The sequence below is a fragment of the Delphinus delphis genome, chromosome 1 (genome assembly GCF_949987515.2).
Source record: "Delphinus delphis chromosome 1, mDelDel1.2, whole genome shotgun sequence".
Lineage (NCBI taxonomy): Eukaryota > Metazoa > Chordata > Mammalia > Artiodactyla > Delphinidae > Delphinus > Delphinus delphis.
The window spans coordinates 11,809,944-11,831,244 of NC_082683.1; the positions used below are offsets into that span (position 1 = coordinate 11,809,944).

Here is a 21,301-nt window from a genome sequence, read left to right on the forward strand (position 1 = left end):
TCCCCTCATGGCATCTCCTTCACACCTCTGCGCAGCCAGCCTGATGGATCGTGACTCCCAGCCCACCCTTGACTCTCTCCCCTTCACTTCTTTTTTTTTTTCATGACCCTTGTCACTACTTGTCACGATCTGTCCATCTATCTATTTGTTATCTGCCTTCCACACTGGAATATCAGCTCCAGGAGGGCAAGAGCGTTGTCTGTCTTACCTGGCATCTATTGAGTGCTCAGTAGTATTTGAGAGAATGAATGCATGAATGAATGATTAGATGAACTTTCCCTTGGCACCACTACAAAGGAAGCCCTTCAGAATGAGGCCCAGTGGCCCTGGCCTCAGATAGGCTCAACCAGCCCTGCCTGCGGTGGGAGAACTAGAACAGGTGCCTTCTGCAAGGCCCTTCTGCATCAAGGGTTCAGTGACCATTGCCTTCAAAGGCATCTCTAAATGTCGTGAAGTTTGGTTTGGGGAGAGCATCACCAGTCTAGAAAGAAGCGGGTCCTTAATGCCTTGGACATTTTCTCTCATTAGAGGCTCCCCCATGAAGCTTTCATTCCTAAAACATGCTCGTTCACTTTGTAAATGAGCGTCTCCTCTCTTTCACCTTCACGTGCCATTCAGGTTCTAGCCGTGGCCTCAGGGATTAAAGTCTTGTCTTTTGTTGACCTGCAGGTACTGTGTGGTTCTACTGACCGCGGAAGCTACCAAGCTGAGTAAACCCTTCGAGGCTTTCCTGTCCTTTGCTCTGGCAAACACGCAGGACACAGTGAGGTTCGTGCACGTCTACAGCAATCGGCAGCAGGAGTTTGCCAACACCTTACTGCCAGACAGCGACGCCTTTCAAGGAAAATCAGCGGTGAGTCGTGGATGCTGTCCTGGTCTCGAGCTCTTCACAAGCACGTGACGCTTAGTTCTGTGTCCTCCTTCCTCAGGAGTTTTCAGTATAGATTCCAGGAAGTCCAGGAATCTCTGAAGCCTGTTTGTTCCGTTTTGTTTTGCCTTATGTTTTCCGAGCGCTTGGAAGCCGTTTGACTTTTTTTTTTTTTTTTTGACTTTTTTTTTTTAATTAAAGTATAGTTGATTTACAATGTTGTGTTAATTTCCGCTGTACAGCAGATTGATTCAGTTATATATACATTCTTTTTTATATTCTCTTCCATTACGGTTTATCACAGGATATTGAGTATAGTTCGCTGTGCTGTCCAAAGCCTGTTTTGAAAGCACTCCTAAACTATGCTGATTTCACCTCCTAGATTTTCAGCCTTGGACCTTCACAGAAAGCATCTTCCCTCTGGGTAAAGATTAAAGAGCATCAGCCCCTTTCACCAGCCTTTCCCCTTGGCAGGTCTAGTCTTACAGTACCTAGTTTGTAGAATCTTCCTTAGGCTACCAGTAATAGGCTTTCCAAATGTCTCCCTTCTGTGCTTCTGCCTCTTTTACTTCATCCTAACTGATTTCACCTTCCTTTCCCGTCCTTCATCATCACTCTCTGCAGAAGCATGAAATTCTTCTCTGTCTTTTTCATCATCTTGGTAATTATGGAAAAAAAATCTCTCGAAAAAACAAAGGTTTCCTTCTTTATGACATTAAGTCAGAAGTTATAGAACAAAGTCTATTGAGAAGAAGGAGCTTTAACTTTAGCAAAAGCTCTGGAAAGTCACCACAAAACTAATTTCTTTTGTTAGAAAAATGTCAGTCTCTTGCAGATATTGTACACTCATCCATACCTGTGTTTGAGCTTCGCTAGACCCGTTTTTTCCATCCTCCCTGGAAAAAACCCAAGCAAGAGTAACTTCGCATTCTTTTGAGAATTCTCATGGTTTTTGCTCTCTTTTTCTCCCAGGTGTCTATCTTAGAAAGGCGCAACACAGCAGGGAGGGTGGTGTATAAAACCCTGGAGGATCCCTGGACCGGGAGTGAGAGCGATAAATTCATCCTTTTGGGTTATCTTGACCAACTGCGGAAAGACCCAGCTCTTCTGTCCTCGGAAGCTGTGCTCCCCGACTTGACCGATGAACTTGCCCCTGTAAGCACATAGCCAGGAGGACGGGCACCGGGCAGGGCTCCTGAGCCCCCAGAGCAACAGTGCCATGTTGGAGGCAGGGGTCTTCTCCCTCCAGGGCTCAGGGGTCCGGGCCTGACCGTCACCCATTTTCTCCCTCAACAGATTTTTCTCCTTCGTTGGCTCTATTCTGCTTCTGACTACATCTCAGACTCTTGGGACGGCATATTTCACAGCAACTGGTAGGAGTATTGCCAAGTTTGAATTTCTCTCTCTGTTAACTACCAGGACTGCTGTTTTTTTTTGAGAAGAGTCCACTCTTCTTTGATTTCAGTGTGGACTCCATAGGCAGGTGGAAGAGTGTTTACATATTTTCAACAACTGTTCCCCTTTTTCTTTCTTTCAGTGACTTCCCTTTTTTTATATTTGCTGATTGACCCTTTCCCACTGGTGGGGAAAGAAAGGATCACCCCTGGCTGCCCCTCCAGCTAGCAGAGCCTGGGACCATCCTCTTCATCAGAGCACCTCTGGTGTCCAGCACAGGGCCTGACACACATGGAGTCCAGTGAATAGATGCACAAATGAATCAGTGAATTAATTGGAGAAGGGAGGGCTATACCATTCCCACCCCAATGAGACCATGAGCTCCTGAGGACAGACCATGTCCCACTCATGTTCGTGCTTCCTGGCCCCCAACCCAGCTCCTGAAAAACAGCAGGCCTTTGATGGGTGTTTGTGGGTGAATAAAATTTCAGAACACCTAGTGGAGATCTTGAGAAGTCAACTTTGCCTCCCTTCTCCTCCCCTCTGGGCCACATCTGAATTATTCTGGCCAGAAAAAATAAATAAATCAATCAAAATAAAGGAAATAATTCCACAGACCTTTTTAGTCACCTGATACTACCCTTGACGTTAGAATGTTCCTCCATGTTTATAACTTAAATCGTTTGTTACCCATCTCATTGTTTCCTTCTGCAGAATTTAGTCACCAAGCCTGAGACACAAAAACTTTTTGAATAAGTGATCTGTGCATTATTAGAACAGTGAGGGAAAAACCTCTGCTTTCACCACCACCACCTCCCAAAAAAACCTCTGTTTGTATGAGATTAGAAAGTGTCAGACTTCCCTGGCGGTCCAGTGGTTAAGACTCTGCACTCCCAATGCAGGGGTTACGGGTTCGATCCCTGATTGGGTAACTAAGATCCCACAAGCTGCACGGCGCAGCCAAAAAAAAAAAAAAGGTGTTTGTTGATGTGAAAGCTTTTCGGTTTGGGGCTGTTTAGGGTTTTTCTCTTAAGCCAGAGAGGAGAAACCTAAAACCATTCATTGGCATGTCACAGCAGCCCACATAGAGCTGACCAGAGCTTGTGAACTTCATTGTAGGCGGGAAATGATGCCCCTTCTGTCCCTGGTCTTCTCTGCTCTCTTCATCCTCTTCGGCACCGTCATCATCCAGGCTTTCAGGTAAGAGCCTCCGTGTCTGCTCAGTGCCGTGTCTGAAGGGTGAGCCCCGGACCGTACAAACCTTCTGGAAAAGTCCTTTCTCTTACTTCAGTGACTCAAATGAGGAGCGAGAGTCAAGCCCTCCAGACAAAGAGGAAGCCCACGAGAAGACCGGGAGGACAGAGCCAAGCTTCACCAAGGAGCCCAGCAGGTCGCCCTAACCAAACACCAGCACCTCGCCCTCAGCAGCAGCCCCGCGCGCCGCGGGGTCTGATAAGCAGCGTCCAAGGGGCTAGTACAGCTCAGAGCCCTGGCTCCCCCCCTTGTGAGAGATGTGGATTTAGGCAAGAGTCGCAGCTGACGAGCACTGACTGAGACTGCCTAGGCGTTCAGACGCAGGACTAGTTATCTTCTCCTCAGTACCCTGAGTTTCTCAATCCCAGATTTAATCATGAAGGCGGGAAGCAAGCAAAGAAGCGTGTCAGGGAGATGCTAGATGAGCCAGAAGCAGAGAACGGCGCGTCACCGTAACTGTGTTGACGGCCTTCATCCTGTCCTAAAGCCGCTTCTGCACCAGCTGCACGGCGGCCCCGGCAAGGCTCCTTACGGTCCCGGGATAACCAGACGGGGGTCAGTCCCGCCCTGCCCATGCGCCAGGCTCGAGACTAGTAAATAACATATCTAGTCTGGTTAGAACATATCATTTTCTTCCACTTGTTCCTTTTAAAAGTCGTGGCATTCCCTTATCCTACAAGATCTTAATTCCTCAGTTTTTCTCCACAGCAAGATTCCTAAAAAAGGCTTTGTGGAGGTGACCGAGCTCACAGACGTAACGTACACCAGTAACTTGGTACGCCTGAGGCCAGGCCACATGAACGTGGTCCTCATCCTGTCAAATTCCACCAAGACCAGCCTGCTGCAGAAGTTCGCTTTGGAGGTCTACACGTTCACTGGGTGAGCTCCTGGGTGCACGTGAGAGAGGGCAGGGGCTGTGGAAGCAGGAGGGGGGGAGCCTGCACACTTGGGTAAGGAGGGAGCTGCAGGGGCTTTTTCCGTGCATGTTGGCTGTGACCTTTCCGACCCAGACCTCTAAGCCATCGTGTGGGGACCTTTCTTCCGCTTGACTGTTGGTTCTGAACAGAAGAGCTTGAACTCGGTCTTCCCTGAGCCCTTTCAGGAAACTCTCTTCTCCAGCTCTTGTGCCTTTTCCTGAAGCCAGACACCGAGAGTGATGTGGGTGACGCCCAGCAAGGGGCAGGAAATGGATGAGGGGCTCTTGCCGCCATTGCAGAAGCCCTCCGGGTCCCGCAGAAATCCTTCGTTTCTTCTGTATTCAGGCCCCACCCAGCACAAAGCCTTTTCCTATTATTTAAAATCTGACTGAGGTCCTTGTGTTCCCTGCGACTAAATGTGTCGGGAAACACCCTAAATCCTCCTTCTGTCCTTCCTACAGGAGCAGCTGCCTGCACTTTTCCTTCCTGAGTCTAGATAAACACAGAGAATGGCTGGAATACTTACTAGAATTTGCTCAAGATGTGGCCCCGATCCCAAACCAATACGACAAGCATTTCATGGAACGCGACTACACGGGCTATGTACTGGCTCTGAATGGCCACAAGAAATACTTCTGCCTCTTCAAGCCCCAAAAAACAGTCGAAGAGGAGGAAGCCATGGGGTCGTGCAGTGACCTTGACTCTTCCCTCCATCTGGGTGAATCTCGAGGGAAATCTTCTGGCCTTGGATCCAGGCCCATCAAAGGAAAATTGAGCAAGTTGTCCTTATGGATGGAACGGCTGCTGGAAGGCTCCTTACAGAGGTTTTATATCCCGTCATGGCCTGAACTAGACTGAGAATTTCTAAAAGAGGCTCGAACTCTTCAGACTTTTTAACAGGCCCCTGTGAACAGGTATTTTCAGGACTCAAACTATCACAATGGGCAGAGTATAGATTTTAGATTATTCTTCCAGAACAGTGGCTAGAAGAATCTTTCCTTTGTCCTGTTCTAACCTAGGAGTGAAAAACACCAAACGCTGAATTCCCCAGATCTGAATACTTTCCTTTAGGTCTTTTTTCCTCATTTGGATGCCACACTATTTAAAATAGACTGCTCATTACCTCTTCCTTTGTCGCCCCGCCCCGTGCTCGCCCCCCACCTCCCCTGTCCTGTCTCTGTGCTGTGGGACAAGCACAGGGCTGGACCCTGCAGCAGAGCCTGGGGGGACCTCGCGAGCCTGGTGTGCCAGTCGGGCCATCTGTCCCCTGCCCCGCCTCGGCCGTGCTTCTGCCGCGGTGCATGCTGTAACGGTGGGACAAGCCACCGCAGCTTCTGGGCCCTGTGTCTCAAAAGAGGCCTAGTTCCAAGCGATCTTACATTAGTGGTTTTTTTGGTAGTAAATGGCTAAAAGTATATTTGGGGGGTATCCTCCTACAACAGCTTGTCAGCCACGGTTTTAAAAGGTTAGGACTGCGTGGGGGTTTCTGCACGTCTGTTTGGTTTTCTTCCCGAGACTAGAGAAGGGAGGGCTGGGCAGTGCCTGAGCGATGCCTTCTTGAGCATCCCATCAGCCCCCTCCCAAACACTAAGAGTAGCCGGGGAGGGATCCGCGTGGCAAGAAGTACTGTAATGACCTTGAGCCATTTACCTGTATGTTTTCAGATGCCTTTCTGCCTCTGTCAGTTTTAGGGTGTGGATATTAGGAGCCATAACTTGTAATCTTGCTCTCTGAACGTAGAGGTAAGCTGCTATAAGCCAGTAGATGTTAAACTGATGACACGTCATTCCTGCCGTGAGTCAGGCTCAAGGAACCTCTTCCCTACAGTGATGTCTCTTTAGTAAACTATCAGACATATCTTTGTATCAAGGAACTTAAAATTTCTCAGCAATTGTATTTTGAATACTGTTACCCCAAAAGTGCTGTATCTTCAAGTCCTCTTTGGTGACAAGTGAGCCAAGACACGTTCTAGGCTTCCGTTTTGCTCACTTTGAGCTTCTGGCCCATATTTTGATGTCTCATCTTAATTGTTTTCACTCTTAAGTTACAACTGCTTCACCAGTAACAGGGTCAGACCTGTCATCAGCACCCCAGCTCGCTGAGCTCCAGTGAACGATGGACCCCAGGCGGGGCCCTACCAGCCAGTTAAGAGAGCTTACCTTTTCTTTTTAGAGCACACCACCAGTGGAGTTTGGACAACCTCAAAGAGTTCAAATGTCAAAACAAGTTGCCTTTTTGTAAAGTGAAGGGTCAAAATCAGTGATGGGACAAAATAGGTTAATATTGTCTTTAATCGTAATTGCTTTAAACTAAGCCATTTGGATTGAGCTACAGTGGCAAGTAACAAATTATTTGAGCCCAGAAATCCCTAGTTTTCATGGAATCTATTGCTTTATTTAAAAAAATAAATCACTGCCAGGCTTTATTTTTCCACATGATCCTCTAAAAGTGGGTGTTTATTCTTATTGCCATATCTCATGGCATCTGGCCCAGGTAGAACTGATCAAGGAATTCATTTTTGGCTCTGTGATGCACCAAGTCCTCAAGATTATTTTCTGCATCTCTTGTGGCCAAGTTGCTTATACAGTCGTGTTTTGGTTCAGTGGTAGGTTTTTATTTTTTTTAATTTCTGGTACTAATGGGATTCCTGACCTTAATTTCTGAAAACCAAAAACACCCCAGATTCGTTCACTTTAAAAAATTGTGGGCTTCCCTGGTGGTGCAGTGGTTGAGAGTCCGCCTGCTGATGCAGGGGACGCGGGTTCGTGCCCCGGTCCGGGAAGATCCCACATGCCGCGGAGCGGCTGGGCCCGTGAGCCATAGCCGCTGAGCCTGCGCGTCCGGAGCCTGTGCTCCGCAACGGGAGAGGCCACAGCAGTGAGAGGCCCGCGTACCGCAAAAAAAAAAAAAAAAAAATTGTATCATTAAAATAAAAAGCACCTTCAGACAGCTGCACCTTTCATTTGTATAAAGAAAGGAAAGTGATAATAGTGAAAACGTTCCTAGGAAATATTTGAATCCAAAAAACATCACCTACAGATCCGTTTGGGGGCTGGTAGCTATCTATGCCCCCCAAGAGGAAACTGGGAAGCTTTTAAACTGACCTTTACCCTTGACCACCCAAGCCTTTCCTCCTGAATGTCATTTCCATGAATTTGTTTACTTTTGTGTCAAATGTATGAGCCACTGTCCTGGTCAGCCAGTGCTACCATTTATCTTACATATGTAATCCCACAGACCCAATTTTGGCTCTAAGTTAACTTCCTAGTCTTGGAGTGTCTTGAAACTGACAACATTGATGTTTTCAGAGGTAGGTTTTTCTGATTGATACAGACTCTGCATCATGTTTAGCAGATGAGGACAACAACTGGCCTAAAACAAGCCTTTGTAGATATACGCACCCGTTTTTTTAAAAATTTTTTATCAGCCCAGGTGTCGGTGGCACAATCTGTCTAACACCGAGTTCATCACCTCCAGCTAGGCAACATGTCAGCGAGCAGGCCTGCCCTAACTCCCACTGGGCACCACAGGCTTGCTGCCATCGCTTATTGACCATGAAAACTTGGTTGTGGTTTCAAATAATAGGTTGATTCCCTCCTTATTCAGTACGTAAATGTTTTCCTGCTATAAAAAGAAGTGGGATCTGAATGTGTTTTAAGTGATTTGCATTGTTTGGGGAAAGGGATTAGGAGCAAACACTCAAACATTTTTTTCTAAGTAAAATTCTTGAAAAGCTGATGCAAAACATTCTTTACAGCTGAAACGCTGGTCATGTCCAAATACCTGACATTGTCCCTTGAAACAAACGCAGCGTGTCTGCTGCCGAATCTGTTCAGTTTGTCAAGGAGGATGATGATGCTTTCGAGACAGACCTGAAAAGAAGGTGAATATTTTGCACTTTTGATACTCTTAGGAACAAATAACTTATTTGGCAAATGGTGTCTTTTTTATGTTGTTTTTGTTTTGTATTGTGAACAGGCACTGAAGCTGATGTTATTTTGTTTTAAGAATATTACAGACTGGAAACAGAAATAAACTATTTTAATGTGTGATGATTATGGGTAGCTCTTATGTCACGAGATGATGATTTGACCATGGACACATTATCAACAAAACTGAATTCGCATGTAACTCAACACATGCTTAAGGTCATCACGCCTCCACTGCAGATTTGGGGAATTGCTGTCATAGAGGGTGGGTCAGCTTGAAGAGAAGATAATGCAAAACAGGCTCAGAGGGAGCGGGGTTAAGGCAAGGCCACTAAGAGCCAGCTGATGTCACCTGGTTTTGAAGACATTCCTGCATCTTCCTGGGCTTTTGAGTGGGAAGTTTCTTTATTAGGATCTGCCTGTTATTTTTTCTTTCAAACTTTTTCTATGTTCACGATGGTCCTAAAACCAAGATGCTCCTCAGCGTAGGGGCTGTATTTTAAAGGAAGATACTATAGAAATATGGAATGTTTTTCTACAGTATTATTTCCTAGGGTTTTTTCATTTCATTCCTCCAGATTATAGATAAACTAAATTCTCCATCCCTTTCCCCTTTATCCTCCATCACCATTCATCAAAGGAAAAAATTAAAAAAGCACAAGTGCATTTTTTTTTAAGTTAATTCAAACACCTTAGGAATATTAGCTGTTTGGATTAGAGTTCTACCGTAAGACCCGATTGTAGAGCCACTAATGACACTTTTAGCAGAACGTTTTATTGGCATAAACTCTTTAGTACTCAGATTGCTTGCACATAAGTTCTGGAGAATTTGTCATCCAGGTAAGCTCTCGTTTTATCTTGAACATCGTAGCGCAACATTCAGGCGACTGTCACTTTGGGGAGAACACACAGCATCTCAAACAGCAGGTTAGCCGCCACCAGGGCTGTGTTTCCTAGCGTGAACACCACACAGACCGCCTCCTGAGGCCGAGCCCCTCGGGCTCCTCAGCCTTTGTCCCTTTGTGCTTCCTTTCCCAGAGTCCTGCCTTGTGCGCTCCTCTGCGGTTCCCCACCGCCCCGTGGACATGCTTTCCCCGGCGTTCTCTCTATCGAGCATCATTCAGAAAAGGCATTTTAAAATTCAGAAGGCTCTCTGTTTACTCTGAGAACAGATTTCCCCCAAAGGAAAACCTATCATATTGGTGTGTATCGTATTTACTATCTATCCTCTAAGGCTAACGGGCCTAACCCTGTAAGTTTTTCTAGATTAAAATTATTGGGATGGCATTGGCTTTGAATCTCTCTCCTAAACCAGCTAACTCCCCCACTTTATCAATATTAATAAATACCATTTATGCCTTGAGAATTCACTTTTCAATGAAATATCCAAGGCAGATGGCACTGGGCAGCCCTATCGCTGAACTGCACGCTGGTTTCTCTCTCTTCTGCTGACGGGTGGGCCAGCTATCAATCCTTAGCCACCTCCCAGGGGTTTTGTTAGGGTTCATTAGCTCACATCTGTATGGTGTACAGTAATAGGTTTATTTTCTTCACTGTAGGACATACTCAGCCGGTTCCCGAGTTACATAAAGGGACCCATCCATCTACTTATTAACTAGATTAATACAATTTAAACTAGCCGCTGGGACTTCCCTGGTGGCGCAGTGGTTAAGAATCCGCCTGCCAGCTTCCCTGGTGGTGCAGTGGTTGGGAGTCCGCCTGCCGATGCAGGGGACACGAGTTCGTGCCCCGGTCCGGGAGGATCCCACATGCCGCGGAGCGGCTGAGCCCGTGAGCCATGGCCGCTGAGCCTGCGCGTCCGGAGCCTGTGCTCCGCAACGGGAGAGGCTGCGACAGTGAGAGGCCCGCATACCGCAAAAAAAAAAAAAAAAGAATCCGCCTGCCAAGGCAGGAGACACGGGTTCAAGCCCTGGTCCGGGAAGATCCCACATGCCGCGGAGCAACTAAGCCCGTTCGCCACAACTACTGAGCCTGCGCTCTAGAGCCCGTGAGCCACAACTACTGAGCCCATGTGCTGCAACTACTGAAGCCCACGCGCCTAGAGCCAGTGCTCCGCAACAAGAGAAGCCACTGCAGTGAGAAGCCCGCGCACCGCAACGAAGAGTAGCCCCCGCTCGCCGCAACCAGAGAAAGCCCGCATGCAACGAAGACCCAACGCAGCCAAAAATAAAAAATATAATAAACAAATAAATAAACTAGCCGCTGCCTACGGATCACATTTGTCTCCCTTACTCACCAGAAGGATCGTACGGCGGTGAAACCTCCACAAGATCACAACCCACCACGTTCAGTCCTTGACAACCCCGGATGATCTCCAGAGCCTGTCCAAGATGAAGCTTGAGTTGTCCAGAGAGGTAATCATTGACAACAGAAAGCAACCAGTAGAGGCCTCCATGGATTTCTCCCAACACGGTCCTGCCCTTCGACTTGGAACTGTCGCTTTCCCTCAATAAACATTCATTGACCACCAGGCACCCTGGTGGGATCACAGAGACAAACCAATCGCTTCAATGCCAGCATGAAGGGCTTCAGGAATAGTCTGAGCACGTGTCGCAGCCTGAAGAGGCTGGGGAAGGCTCCTCCAAGGTGGAAACACTTAGCTCAAGGAACTGACCAAGCAGAGGAGTAGGGAGAGGGCAGCCCAGGGAGAGGGAAAGACACATGCAAAGGCGCCAAGACGGAAGAAGTACTAGTAGTCAGACGTGGCCGGAGATAGGATGAGTGAGGGGCGTGGCAGGAAGAGCATCACTTTGCTTCCGTTCTGCAGGTGAAAAGCAGGAAGGATGCGAAGCCGAGGAATGAGGAGCGTGTTCTAGAAAACTGACGGGAACTGGGAAAGGCTTTAGAGAGGCTGTTATGACCATCCTCCTTTCTGAGAGGATAGAAGATAGTTGATTAGTTCAAGCAGTCTTCATTCATTTACTCCAGTATCTGTGAGTACCTCCTACTTATATGTCAGACACTCTCCTCGGCTCGGAGAGTAGTGAACAGAACAAAGGTCCACCCCTGGAGCTTTCCTTCTAGGTAGAGCCACCCTCCAGTTCTGCCTCCCTGTGCTATGCTCAGCATACCATGGGAGCTTTCTTTGGGGGTTTCTAAAACTCTTGAACTACCCTAGGAGGTGTTAATCCCACTGTGCATACCTTTAAAATTTAACCCCAAAAAGGTAAGTTTGGTGTCTGAACAGGGGGCACTACAGTATTGTCCCCATGAACAGGTGGACCAGAGGCAGAAAGACCAAATAACGGACTCTTATATCCCAGATAGGAAATGAGGGCCCTTGCCAAAATCAGTCACTCATCAATAAGGGAGAATCCAAACCTGTGATCGGCCCTGAGCACAATAAAGGCCCAGGTGCCCTGATTTTAAAAGCCCATCCTGATGTCTAGAGACTCAGTTCAGGTCCCAGGAAAGTGGGGAGCTAAGTGTCCTCACCCACAGGAAGTGTCACTGGTGGAGCCTCCTTACCTGACTAGGGGTGAGACCAGCAATTTCGGGTGTCCCTGTCCCTGGGGCATAGGCGGGGTCCAAGCCGTCGATATCAAAGCTTATATAAATGGGTCTGACTCCCATCTGCTGCCTCACTTTTCCCATCAGAGGAACCAGCGACTTCATCCAGCAGTCTTCAGCCAGGACCACCCGGAAGCCCTGAGAAAGAATTGAAGAGCAGAAAGTTGACACTTGGGCCTGGCAGCATTTACTGGGCATTTCCTATAGGCCTACCCCGTGCTCAGCTTATGTGCACCTCAAAGTTGACCCCCAATATCCACAAGGAGGGAACTATCATCCCCATATCAGACCCATCGCCTTGGGTCTGGACCTCCTCCACTCTTTTCTAAGCCAGCAGCATCCAAGGGCCTGGTTTGTTTCTGCTTGTCCCCCTCCCCAGCGATAAGAGGCCTCCTTTGCCTCGTGAACTATCATCCCCGCTCCTATCTGCTCCACATGACGCAAACTCACCCTTCTGTCCCCACTTTGAGCTTGATTAGCAAAGTCCCTTTGAATCCATAGCCTCCACTGAGTGGGCAATGGAGAGGAAGGCACTTTGGGGCCGGGGACAGAGGGAGGGGCTTTCGGCCTGTCACCTGGCTCCGGCTGTATCTGTAGGTATCCAAGGTCATGGAAGAGCCCCGGATGCCGATCTGTACCACGCGCTTACAGTCCAGGAGTCCCTCGTCCACACAACGGCGGAAGGGCGTCCCGTGATAGAGCTTCTCACCCAGGGCCTTGTCCGCCACGTCCATGTGTGCATCCACGTGCACCAGCCCCATAGGCCCATGCCTGATGACAACAGGGCGGCTCAGAAGCCAGGCCTCCCGGTGGGGCCTGAACACCACCACCCTCCAGGCCGCCAAAACTTGATGACGATTCATAGCCGTGGAGGGGGGACCTGGCATCAGTTACCAGCCTTGCAACTGGTTTCTGTCTTCAAACCACTTCGCTTCTCAGAAGGACAATAAGCTCAGAGAAGTCACGCAGAAGATAGTCACGTGCTTCAGCTGACACTCCCTACCTATCACCCAGAATTTTCTTCACTTACAGATGGAGAGGGCTGGGAGGATGAAAGTAAAGGGTGGCGGCTCAGGTGAGCTCGTCTGAAGGCTCAACTAATCAGCACCACCCTTTCTCCAACTGCGGTAACCAAGAAGCAGCTTCTACTCAGCTCTCTCTCTATAATCCCCATCAACCCTGCCAGCCGCCCCAAAAAAACAGACAATCCAAATCAGTGCCAGGCAAACAGAGCTTCCAGAAAAGCCTTGTACCCACCCACCCACCTCCAACCAGAATGCCGCCCACATAGCTTTCCTCTATATGAATTCTGGAGCTCACCACCTTGGCCCATCTGTCTATTTCTCAGACTAACTAACCAAAATTAGTCAATCCCTGCTAGATTTTCACTACTGGAAAAATCCATCTTCTCATCCTCTGGGAAAGGGGCCCTTTCAGGAAAAAACAGGGCCTCTCCTCAGCAAGCAACACCATTGTGCCTGTCAGTATTTGTATTTGGCCTCTGAAGCAAAACAGAAACTGAAGTTAACTGGGGTTGTGTATTTCACTAGGGGCTCATCTTCCAAAAACAGAGGCAAATGCTGAGCCTGCATACCAGGGCAGATCTAGGGCAAGGGCGGGTGGCCAGGGTGTTAATAATAAATTGTCTTGGCTGCCATCTGGTGACTGACAGACACACCTGGAGCTTGACCTTAATTTTGATCCATAGAAGCAACTCAGTGGGGAATTTCCTATCGTCCCCAATAACCTGAGGCAGCAGAGGTCACCTGACGCCATCTAGCAGAAAGCAACTCATTCCCCAGCTCCGGCCTTTGGGACTTACTTTTCTGCCATCGCTTGCAATATAGGATAGGTGATTGTGTGATCTCCACCTTCAAGGAGACAAAAAAGAAGAAAACATCTGGAACGTGGATAAGATTCGAAGACCATGTATCACCTAGAACGATCTTTAATCTGCCCAATTCTGCCACCCTTTCGATTAGACTGGAAGAACTATAACCCCAGCTAAAATATGATCTTGTTCAGTGGTGGAGAAATGGCCACTAAATGTTTGACATTATATTGTCATTTAAAAGACAATATATTGTCATTTAAAAGACAAAGGAAATTAAATTAAGGCTTATAGGGAAAATGCTCTGTCCAGTTGAACTTCCTGCAGTGACACACATGTTCTGTATCTGCACTGGCCAACATGGTGGTCACTAGCCATTGGCTATTGAAATGTGGCTCACGCAACTGAAGAATTGAATTTTTTATTTTATTTAATTGTAATTCATTTAAATAGCCACATGTGGCTAGGGGCTACCATAATGGACAGCACAGGCCTAGAAAAGTATTACCATTGATAATTATTAATAACAACAACAGCTATATTTATGGAAGCTTAAAACATGCCAGTCACAAAGTTGGGCACTTTATATGCACTTTTGTTATATGCCCCTGACACAATATAAGAAGGTAGGTGGTGGTATTTTTATTCCCATATTACAGATAAGGAAATGAAGCCTCAAGAGCTAGTGAGAGGGCTTCCCTGGTGGCGCAGTGGTTGAGAGTCCGCCTGCCGATGCGGGGGACGCGGGTTCGTGCCCCGGTCCGGGAGGATCCCGCGTGCCGCGGAGCAGCTGGGCCCGTGAGCCGTGGCCGCTGAGCCTGTGCGTCCGGAGCCTGTGCTCCGCAACGGGAGAGGCCACAGCAGCGAGAGGCCCGCGTACCGAAAAAAAAAAAAAAAAAAAAAAAAAAAGCTAGTGAGAGGTGGAGCTGAGATTTCAAACCACGTCAGCCAGAAACCCCACTCCTTACCACTATGCTCTGCAGGCTGGGCCCTCTCATTTGGCAAAAATAAATTTGGATATTTAGAAAAAGGTACTATTTTGACTATTGCTGAACAGGAAGAGAAAGAACTGCTACAGTGAGAGTGGGGCAGGGTGGGGGAGGGTAAGAGGAAAGCTGCTCTATAGATTGACATAGACCCTGATGAGAGGAAAAGACCCCCTTGCAGTTCTCTCAAATAAAGTCATTGAAACAACATCCTTGAATACTTAAGACATCACAACTAAGCCCCTGCTGGCAGCCTCCTCGGGCCTGGCATCAAGGGCTGGGACAAGGTGAGGTGGATAGAGGCACTTGCCGGATGCAAAATTGAAGGGACACCAAAAAAAAAAAAAAAACTCAGTGATTGGGGAATTCCCTGGCGGTCCAGCGATTAGGACTCTGCGCTTACACTGCAGGGGACCTGGGTCCCATCCCTGGCCAGGGGACGAACGAAGATCCTGCAAGCTGTGTGGCCAAAACAAACAAACAAAAAAACTAAGTAATCAAGATAAATATTATTTTAATGTAATATTTTAAAAAATCAAAATCAATGCAAAAAAAAAAAGGATCCATGATAGGAACTTCCCTGGTGGTGCAGTGGTTAAGAATCCGCCTGCCAATGCAGGGGACACAGGTTCGAGCCCTGGTCTGGGAAGATCCCACATGCCACAGAGCAACTAGGCCCGAGAGCCACAACTACTGAAGCCCGTGTGCCTCAGAGGCCGCATGCTGCAACTACTGAGCCCGTGTGCCTAGAGCCTGTGCTCCACAAGAGAAGCCACCGCAATGAGAAGCCCACGCTACTTTATTTTATTTATTTATTTTTCTTTTTTATAAATTTATTTTATTTTATTTTTGGCTGCGTTGGGTAGTCCCAGGGAACTGCGCCACCAGGGAAGTCCCTTTTTTTTATTTTTATTTTTGGCTGCGTTGGGTCTTCATTGCTATGCACGGGCTTTCTCTAGCTGCGGTGAGCGGGGGCTACTCTTCCTTGCAGCGCGCAGGCTTCTCACTGCAGTGGCTTCTCTTGTTGCAGAGCATGGGCTCTAGGCACGCGGGCTCAGTAGTTGTGGCACATGGGCTTAGTTGCTCCACAGCATGTGGGATCTTCCAGGACCAGGGCTTGAACCCACGTCCCCTGCATTGGCAGGCGGATTCTTAACCACTGCGCTACCAGGGAAGTCCCCCATGATAAACTCTAAATAAAGAAAGGATCAGCAACTGTGCTGTTCTGAGCCATACTGGAACCTGAGGCAAAAAGAAAGGGAAATCAGTAATATGTATTGCTGACTTTTTGGCACCCCTTAAATTTTGCACCAAGGTGAGTGCCTCACTTGCTTCACCCTGGTCCATCCCTGTCAGTCACGTTAGTCCAAAAATGTAAATATCCTCTCCCCAGGGGTTAAAATAAATGAACTAAAAATGTTCCCTTTCCTACTGTCTCCATATTGCCAGTGGCTCCCCCTGGAGAAGTAACCGTACTCCAGCTCATGATAAATAGACCCTGAGCTCAGAGAACTACCCTCTCCCTTGCAGATGACATTACCCAAGGTCAGAGGAATACAGCCAGCTGCTACAATCTTCTGATAGGCCTCTCGAATTAGGCGGCAGCTGTCCTGAAGGTTGTAAAGATTGACATTCACATCGCCTAGGTCTGCAACCATGAGGGACTGGAAGGGGAGGGCTCCTGTGCTAGGGTTGGCTGTCCGAAGCAGCACTGATTCTTCACGGATCCTTCGGGGTCCAAATCTGGAGGAGAAAGAATCAGCCTGTGAGCCATCCCTAAAGGTTTAGAGGCTCTGCCTAGGCCAGGGCTTCCCAGGCTCTGCGCTGGGGCTGGCTGAATCTTTGCTGCAGAGGGTAGGGGTCATCCTATACATTGCAGGACGTTTAGCAGCAACCCTGGTCTTTCCCCACTAGATGCCAGTAGCAGCCCTTCCCCCACGTTGTGATAACCAAAAATGCCTCCAGACTCTGCCAAATGTCCCCTGGGGGGACAATGTCCCACACACGTTGAGGACCACTGATCTAGCCTATATAGTGTAGAGATTAAAGGTACAGACGTAGAAGCCCACCAATCACCAATTTACTAAATGGCATTAGATAATTTCTTAATCTCCCTGAGCCTCAATTTCCTAAACTGTTGCTGCGGAATCGTAAATAGCTGATGTTCAATAATTAGAAAAATCGATTTTACTTCCTGTAACTTGATCTTAGGAAAACTGCCTTATTTTGGGGCCTTCCCTGGCGGTTTAGTGGTTAAGACTCCGCATCTCCACTGCAGGGGGCATGCGGTGATCCCTGGTGGGGGAACTAAGATCCCCGCAGGCTGCGCGACCAAAGAAAGAAGAAAAAATTGCCTTATTTGGAGCAAATTCTTGAGTCACGTGACATCTAGAGGTTTGGGGAAGGGCGATCAGCTTCTGTTCTCAAACTTAATGTCCCCTGCTTCTGTAAACTGGGGTACCCACAGCCACCATCCAGCTAGGCCAGGGAACGGGGCAGGGAGAAGGCTCAGTCCTTAAACCCCCTTTCTTTACCAATGGATGACACGGCTGAGCCCTCAGGGTTGCTTAAGGGAAACCAGCTGTCTCTCAAAGGATTGGGGGCACTTTGGAGCCAGGCACTGGCTTCCAACTCGACCCTGGCTGAGGGAAAGCGCCTCTCCATGAGTTTTGTGTGCGCAGTGGCCGCCAAGCTGTCCCAACACGTGTCCCCGAGTCCTTCGGGGCTTACCTCGCCCCGGGCCGGTTGGAGGTCCCAATGTCCAGCGGCACCCCGATGAAGGCGGCATCCAGCCCCTCGGGGGAGGCCTGCACGGGCAGCCGCATCATGGAGCAGATGCCCACCGACCGAGCCACGAACTCGGAGCTGGGAGGTTGGTTCCGGGGGGCGTCGGAGGCCTGGCGGCTCTGGCTGCTGCCGGGATCGCAGAGCCCCGCCGCAGGACGCACGCGACCCCCGAGAACCAGCCCCCGCGCGCTCCCGCCGCCCCCCGGGCCCCGGGCGCAGCCGGACGCCAGCAGCCGCAGCATCCCGCCCGCCCCGCTGGTCCCCGCAGCGGCCGGGGCAAGTGTGCCAGCGCCCGAGACGCCCCGGGCTCAAAGGGCAGGGGCGCCTGGAGATCACAGGCGGGGGAGGGGCCCAGGGATCGGGCCGCTCTCTCCCTGCACACCTTCCTGGACTTCGGCCTCTAGTTCCTTTCGTAACTAGAGCCAGGCCCGGGACTCCCTACCGACGTCCACCGCACTGGCCCAGGTGGGTCCCTCCGCACCGAAATCAGGCCCTTGTAGCTTCTTCTCCCAGAGTAACACCTAATGCAACTGCCCTGGCGTCCAGTGGTTAAGACTTTAGGCTTCCACTGCAGGGGACACGTGTTCGATCCCTGGTTGGGGAACTGAGATCCCACAAAAACCTGAAAGAGTTGAAGAGGAAAGACCTTTCTCTAAGCGAGAGAAATTGGAGCACTTTTTAAAAAATAATGTACCAAGAAATATCTGGGCGGGAGTCTCAGGAAGCAGAGTCTTTCTAAACTAACCTTTTTTAAAAAGGACTTAGAAGCGAGCCCACATGTGCAGTCCTCTTTATCCCTAAGGGGCGGGGCGGGGGGGGGGGAGAAGTGATCTGTAATGCAGTTATGGGAGCCATTTTGTGGTATTATATATTTTTTAATCTCTAGAACTTGAGATTGAATGGGAAAGGCCCGAGTTTGCATTAAATTTGTCCCTTTATATAAAATCACACATGAACTCACACCACCCTGCAGGGTGAGGCAAAGTCTCCTAAAGATCAATAACAGGTACTCAGTGTGGCCACAGGCTGCCGAGCAGGTCCCTGCCATTTTCTGGAGCAAATGCAAGAATCTCTTGGTTATTCCCTTCACACCTTTTTAGTTTTTAATTAATTTTTATTGGAGTCTAGTTAATGTACAACGTTGTGTTCGTTTCAGGTGTACAGCAAAGTGAATCAGTTATACCTATACATCTATCCACTCTTTTTTATCTTCTTTTCCCATATAGATCATTACAGACGAGTGAGTAGAGTTTTCTGTGTTATATGGTAGGTCCTTACTAGTTTAACACCCTTATGCCCAGATTCTACCACTACTTCTTTCATATGGTTTGTCCTGAATGTATCATTTTCTTACTGTCTTTTTTTCCTTTCATTCTTCTCACAGGTATTTGCGTGCCTATTATGTGCCAGGCACTATGTGACAGCAGCTCCAACCTTCCTCTTCATCATTCGCTGCTGCCGAACACGCCCTTCCTTTCAATTTTCCGCAGGTGGCTTCTTTGACCAGCTGTGCCCCTGCTCTCCGATGGCCCCTTCTCTGATGGCAGTCTCTCTCTTCCAATAGCAAGGTAACCATTTTCACCTAGAGGCAGATAACTCACAACCCATATCCGAGCCCTGGGCTCCAGTCACCCATTTGCTAACTCCCTACCTGGATGTTTTTTTTGTTTTTGCGGTACACGGGCCTCTCACCGCCGCGGCCCCTCCCGTTGCGGAGCACAGGCTCCGGACACGCAGGCCCAGCGGCCATGGCCCACGGGCCCAGCCGCTCCGTGGCATGTGGGATCCTCCCGGACCGGGACATGAACCTGTGTCCCCTGCGTCGGCAGGCGGACTCTCAACCACTGCGCCACCAGGGAAGCCCTACCTGGATGTTTTGACAACACCTCAGGTGGGCTACAAGTTCAGCCAGCAACTTCCCACGTCCCTCTCTTTGATCCTGCCCCTCTCCCCCACCATCCTTTGGTAAGTCGTGATGGTTTCCCATGTGAAAGCTCTCCACGGCTACTCTGGTTCAAGCCTTCCCACCTCTAGCTTTCCAATTCGTCTCACCACAGCTAGTGTCACATAGACTTTCCTGCCAGATAAAGCTTCCTGAAGCCAATCCACTTTCTAATCGTATTTCCAGTTATGCATTTTCACGCCCTTATCTCTCCAGCCATTGTTCACCTTACACAGCCCCACTTTCTTGCCTCCTTTCCTTTGCTGGAATGCTCTCTCCCTAGCTCTCATCTCCACATGCCCAATGTTCAGCTGAAACCCGTGCTTACACGACTCTCTCTGTAACTCTCATAAAACCTTAACACTTTTCTACCTGGGATAAATTGGGATCTGGAATCAGAAACAACTTAAATCTTGGGACTTCCCTGGTGGGCCAGTGGGTAAGACTCCACGCTCCCAGTGCAGGAGGCCCGGGCTTGTTCCCTGGTCGGGGAGATAGATCCCGCATGCATGACGCAACTAAGAAGTCTGCATGCTGCAACAAAGATCCCGTGTGTGGCAACTAAGACGCAGAGCAGCCAAAATAAATAAATAATATTTTTTTTTTTTTTAAAGAAACAACTTAAATCTTGGGTCCACTATCAGTGAATCTCAATCATTGTTGGCAGAATTTCCAAATATTTTATATTATTTACCAGTTAAGGGATTCCCTGGCGGTCCAGTGGTTAGGACTCCGAGCTTCCACTACAGGGGGTATGGGTTCAATCCCTGGTCGGGGAACTGAGATCCCGCATCCCGTGCAACGCCGGCCAAAACAAAACAAAACAAGACAAAAACAAAGAAACACCTATATAATTTACCAGTTAAAATTTCCCTAGGGGGGTTTCTCTGGTGGCGCAAGTGGTTGAGAGTCTGCCTGCCGATGCAGGGGACACAGGTTCGTGCCCCAGTCCAGGAGGATCCCACATGCCACGGAGCAACTGGGCCCGTGAGCCATGGCCGCTGAGCCTGCGCGTCCGGAGCCTGTGCTCCGCAGAGGGAGAGGCCACAGCAGCGAGAGGCCTGCGTACCGCAAAAAAAAAAAAATTCCCTAGGGAGTTCCCTGGTGGCTTAGTAGTCAGGGAACTGAGATCCTGTAAGCTGTGTGGCACAGCCCAAAAAAAAAAAACACTTACCCAAAAACTTTCAAGTAAATCTGTCACTCCAATAACTCATCATTTAACCTAGCCCACCAATGTGTACATCCTTAAGGCACCCCAGTCAGGGAAGGGTGGACCTAACATGTCAATCTGAGCAACTCACCCTTTTGAACCTATTTCCTACTCTGTAAAATGGGATGATAATCTTTACTGGTGGTTCTTATGGGGGTTAAATGAGGTCCACTGTGAAAGCACTGTAAACCATCCATTGATAAATAATAGGTAGCGTTATCATTGCATGTTTTATTTCCTCTACTGCAGAGTTTCCTCACCATGGTCATAGTACCCTGGTATATTGCAACTGGGTTACAGGTTGGATACAACATAAAGATCCCATGGCCCTTGGGGCTGCCAGCTAGACTAAACACCTCTGGGTGCATGCAGCCCATGGGGAGCTCCTGCGGATATGATCCAAGCAGAACAGAGTCTGTCATCCTGCCTTTCAATCTCTACAAGTAGGCAGAAGGATCAGCAGCATTTGCTGCTTGCCATGTGTTACCACCTGGCCATCGACTTCAGAGGCCAGCTGCAGAGGGCACCGCTGCACGTTACAGACAAGCGTCCAGGGCCCTGCTAGAGGAAGTGAGTTCCAGGGGCCAAGGGGGAGCAGCAGCAACCCGAGATGCAGCTGGTCAGGGCTGGAGGGGCGAGGACACTGGTTGG

At 48.9% G+C, this 21,301-nt stretch overlaps 2 protein-coding genes across 3 annotated transcripts in view; one reads left to right on the plus strand and one right to left on the minus strand.

Moving 5' to 3' along the window:
- The window catches only part of DNAJC16 (DnaJ heat shock protein family (Hsp40) member C16), a 37,264-nt gene extending 28,775 nt beyond the window's left edge, over positions 1 to 8,489 (plus strand). Inside the window, exons 9-15 of one of the 2 annotated variants that reach the window (XM_060014839.1) lie at positions 670 to 853; positions 1,841 to 2,023; positions 2,165 to 2,241; positions 3,383 to 3,463; positions 3,537 to 3,653; positions 4,226 to 4,396; positions 4,896 to 8,489. In XM_060014839.1, coding sequence (XP_059870822.1) covers positions 670 to 853; positions 1,841 to 2,023; positions 2,165 to 2,241; positions 3,383 to 3,463; positions 3,537 to 3,653; positions 4,226 to 4,396; positions 4,896 to 5,292 — 1,210 coding nt within the window. In that variant the 3' untranslated portion in view covers positions 5,293 to 8,489. The remainder of the gene's footprint in view (positions 1 to 669; positions 854 to 1,840; positions 2,024 to 2,164; positions 2,242 to 3,382; positions 3,464 to 3,536; positions 3,654 to 4,225; positions 4,397 to 4,895) is intronic. The other variant, XM_060014843.1, reaches the window with a different exon arrangement.
- A 609-nt stretch (positions 8,490 to 9,098) lies between these two features.
- AGMAT (agmatinase (putative)) lies at positions 9,099 to 17,766 on the minus strand. Its single transcript, XM_060014864.1, has 7 exons — positions 17,442 to 17,766; positions 16,252 to 16,454; positions 13,717 to 13,765; positions 12,470 to 12,665; positions 11,853 to 12,032; positions 10,621 to 10,705; positions 9,099 to 9,316 (listed from the first exon to the last, which is right to left on the minus strand). The coding sequence occupies exons 1-7, from the start codon at positions 17,738 to 17,740 to the stop codon at positions 9,243 to 9,245; spliced, it is 1,086 nt and encodes a 361-aa protein (XP_059870847.1). The 5' UTR covers positions 17,741 to 17,766; the 3' UTR covers positions 9,099 to 9,242.
- Positions 17,767 to 21,301: the final 3,535 nt, after the last annotated feature.

Excerpts from the sequence above, each read along its gene's own strand:
- AGMAT (XM_060014864.1), bottom strand. The coding sequence starts at position 17,740 with ATGCTGCGGCTGCTGGCGTCCGGCTGCGCCCGGGGCCCGGGGGGCGGC. Across the intron at positions 16,455-17,441 it reads TCCAACCGGCCCGGGGCGAG|ATTTGGACCCCGAAGGATCC; the intron begins GTAAGCCCCGAA and ends TTTCTCCTCCAG. Across the intron at positions 13,766-16,251 it reads CTGTATTCCTCTGACCTTGG|GTGGAGATCACACAATCACC; the intron begins GTAATGTCATCT and ends GTCTCCTTGAAG.